The sequence below is a fragment of the Macrobrachium rosenbergii genome, chromosome 2 (genome assembly GCF_040412425.1).
Source record: "Macrobrachium rosenbergii isolate ZJJX-2024 chromosome 2, ASM4041242v1, whole genome shotgun sequence".
In the NCBI taxonomy this organism is placed as follows: domain Eukaryota; kingdom Metazoa; phylum Arthropoda; class Malacostraca; order Decapoda; family Palaemonidae; genus Macrobrachium; species Macrobrachium rosenbergii.
The window spans coordinates 50,894,271-50,896,770 of record NC_089742.1 but is presented as its reverse complement, the minus strand read 5'-3'; the positions used below and the strand labels follow the sequence as shown (position 1 = coordinate 50,896,770).

Below are 2,500 nucleotides of genomic sequence, written 5' to 3'. Positions count from 1 at the left end.
ATTCTGCCCGCAATAAGTATATGATAAATGTTTTGAGTAATTCTACACAATACATGCAAATGAAAGTCATTTCCTCGTGATATAAAAGATTTATTCGTCAGGTTGTCCGAGTTTTTGACCCGTTGCAATAATGGTCTTTCCCTTGTGAAGTACGTGAGGTTCTAGGTGACCTACCGTTAAAACTAACCTTTCAAATTTACGATATCTCGAGGCTTTTGGAAATGTAATATGTTGTTATTAATGTTGGGATATAATAAACGTTCATGAATACTTTTAATCGTGTGGTATTCATACCTGAATTACTGCCTGAACATACAGAGGGAGAGTTTCAAGAAGAACTGTATACGTGACATTTGCGATGAGCGTAGTATGTACTGGATGCTAATTGAGGACTAATGGGAACCTATTTTATCCATCAGTTAGTCGTTATTTGCTTATTGCCACTGAAAACAAAGAGATTACACGGAGGACTTTTATGCAAGAGATTTTGACTAAAAGCAGTTTCAGGAAGAGTCATTATCGGGCGCATAAATTATACGTACTATATTCTCTGATTTGTGATTCGAATAAAGTCAGTATAGATCTGATTGGAATCTCGACTTTCTTACACTCTCCCACATGTCTTCTTTTGGCAGAGGGTCTCTGTAAATCCTCATGGATGATTTCTCGTCTATGTCTCCATATTTCCCTTCACATCTATAGTTCCTCGTTGGACGAGTCGGTAGAGTTCTCGGCTAGCACTCTGCTAGGACCGAGTTCGAGTTTCCGGCCGGCCAATGAAGAATTAGAGGAATTTATTTCTGGTGATAAAAATTCATTTCTCGGTATAATGTGGTTGGGATTCCACAATAACTGTAGGTCCCGTTGCTAGGTAACCAGTTGGTTCTTAGCCACGTAAAATAAGTCTAATCCTTCGGGCCAGCCCTAGGAGAGCTGTTAATCAGCTCAGTGGTCTGGGTTAAACTAAGGTATACTTTACTTCCCTTCACATCTTGCCATTTCAAGCCGCAGCCTATTTGTTGTTTTGCATCCTCGTTTGGCATGAGATTAATTTTATTTCTGATATTGGAGCGAGTTTGCATTTGATCATCCGCGGTGTGCACCCATTACTCCTATCCATGACTTAGCGTTATCCAGAGCAAATGCTTTGCCTTCTTACCTTAGCTTAGCCCTAAATTTCCTTACTTCCTCTAAGACAGTGGTTCTCAGCCTGTGGGGCGCGCCACCCTAGGGGGGCGTCAGCAATTTCCAAGAGGGGTGTGAGCCCTAGGGAAAAATTTAAAATTCTCTAATTATATTCGTTATTCTCTTAACAAGAGTCGCTAAGAAGCTGTGTTAAAAATCTCGCTAATTCATTCCCAAAATAATAAATACAGCCCTTCTCTTTCTCTTTTTTTTTATTTTTCTTTAAATCTGGGAGGGAATTTTACTCATAGATGCAAGGGGTTAACAGCTCTCCTAGGACTGGCCCGAAGGAATAGACTTATTTAACGTGGCTAAGAACCAATTGGTTACCTAGCAACGGGGCCTACAGCTTATTGTGAAACCGAACTACATTATACCGAGAAATGAATTTCTGTCACCAGAAATAAATTCCTCTAATTCTTCACTGGCCGGCCGAAGAATCGAACGCGGGCCTAGGAGAGTGCTAGCCGAGTGCGATATCGACCCATCCATTGAGGAACTGGGGGCGTGGAGGGAAGGACCAACTCCTAGAGGGGCGAGGTAATAAAAAGGTTAAAAACCACTGCTCTAAGATAAAATAGTCATACAAGTTTTGCCAAGTAAATTTATTGTTATGCTGAACAATGTTTTTGTACGAATTCATGCATGTTAGGAAACTTCCCTGTCGATCTGGATGAACGGAAGAGGTTCATTCACAGCATTCTCCCGGTTCTCAAGTAATATCAATTTCACAGCTTCTTTGACTAAAGGATTCAGACCTAGCTTATTGAAATTATTTTGCTTCACTTTATAAGATTTCATTTGCGCCCGTCTGAGCTCAGTTGCATTATACTGGCATTTGGTACTGAGATAGCCTGACCACTAGATGCCCATGGCATTTGTAAGCCTGTCAGTTACACATTATGCCCTTCTTTTTCAGTAAGTCTTTAATGTCTTTTTTTTTCGTAGACAGTGTCGGGGGTTGGTCAATCCCTACCGAATAATACGATACGTTATCCAACCACGGTGGAAAGTGTTCCTTATATCGCCAAGTAGAGTATATTAAAACTTTGAAATCCCTAAGTGAACAAAACTGACTTTCAGTGACGGTAGCTTAAGAACATAATCCTTAATCTCTTCGGGGCTTAAGCATCTTTAATTATCTCACAATTAATGACTTGTGTTGACATGAAAATTGGCAGAGTTCGTCAAAACTTTATGCCACGTTCCTGGGTTTATGATTTTCATTTTGACCGAAATTAATAATGTCGACTTACAAGCAAAATCAATTTCAACGAGATTATTTATTACCGAAGCAGCTCACTGGTTTATCGTA

At 40.0% G+C, this 2,500-nt stretch overlaps 1 protein-coding gene across 1 annotated transcript in view; it reads right to left on the bottom strand.

Annotated features, from left to right (window-relative positions):
• The window catches only part of LOC136843064 (uncharacterized), a 40,778-nt gene that overhangs the window by 28,866 nt on the left and 9,412 nt on the right, over positions 1-2,500 (bottom strand). The window contains exons 3-4 of the mRNA XM_067111041.1: positions 1,611-1,712; positions 1,186-1,266 (exon numbers count right to left, since the gene is read on the bottom strand). Of these exons, the coding sequence (XP_066967142.1) occupies positions 1,186-1,266; positions 1,611-1,712 (183 nt within the window). The remainder of the gene's footprint in view (positions 1-1,185; positions 1,267-1,610; positions 1,713-2,500) is intronic.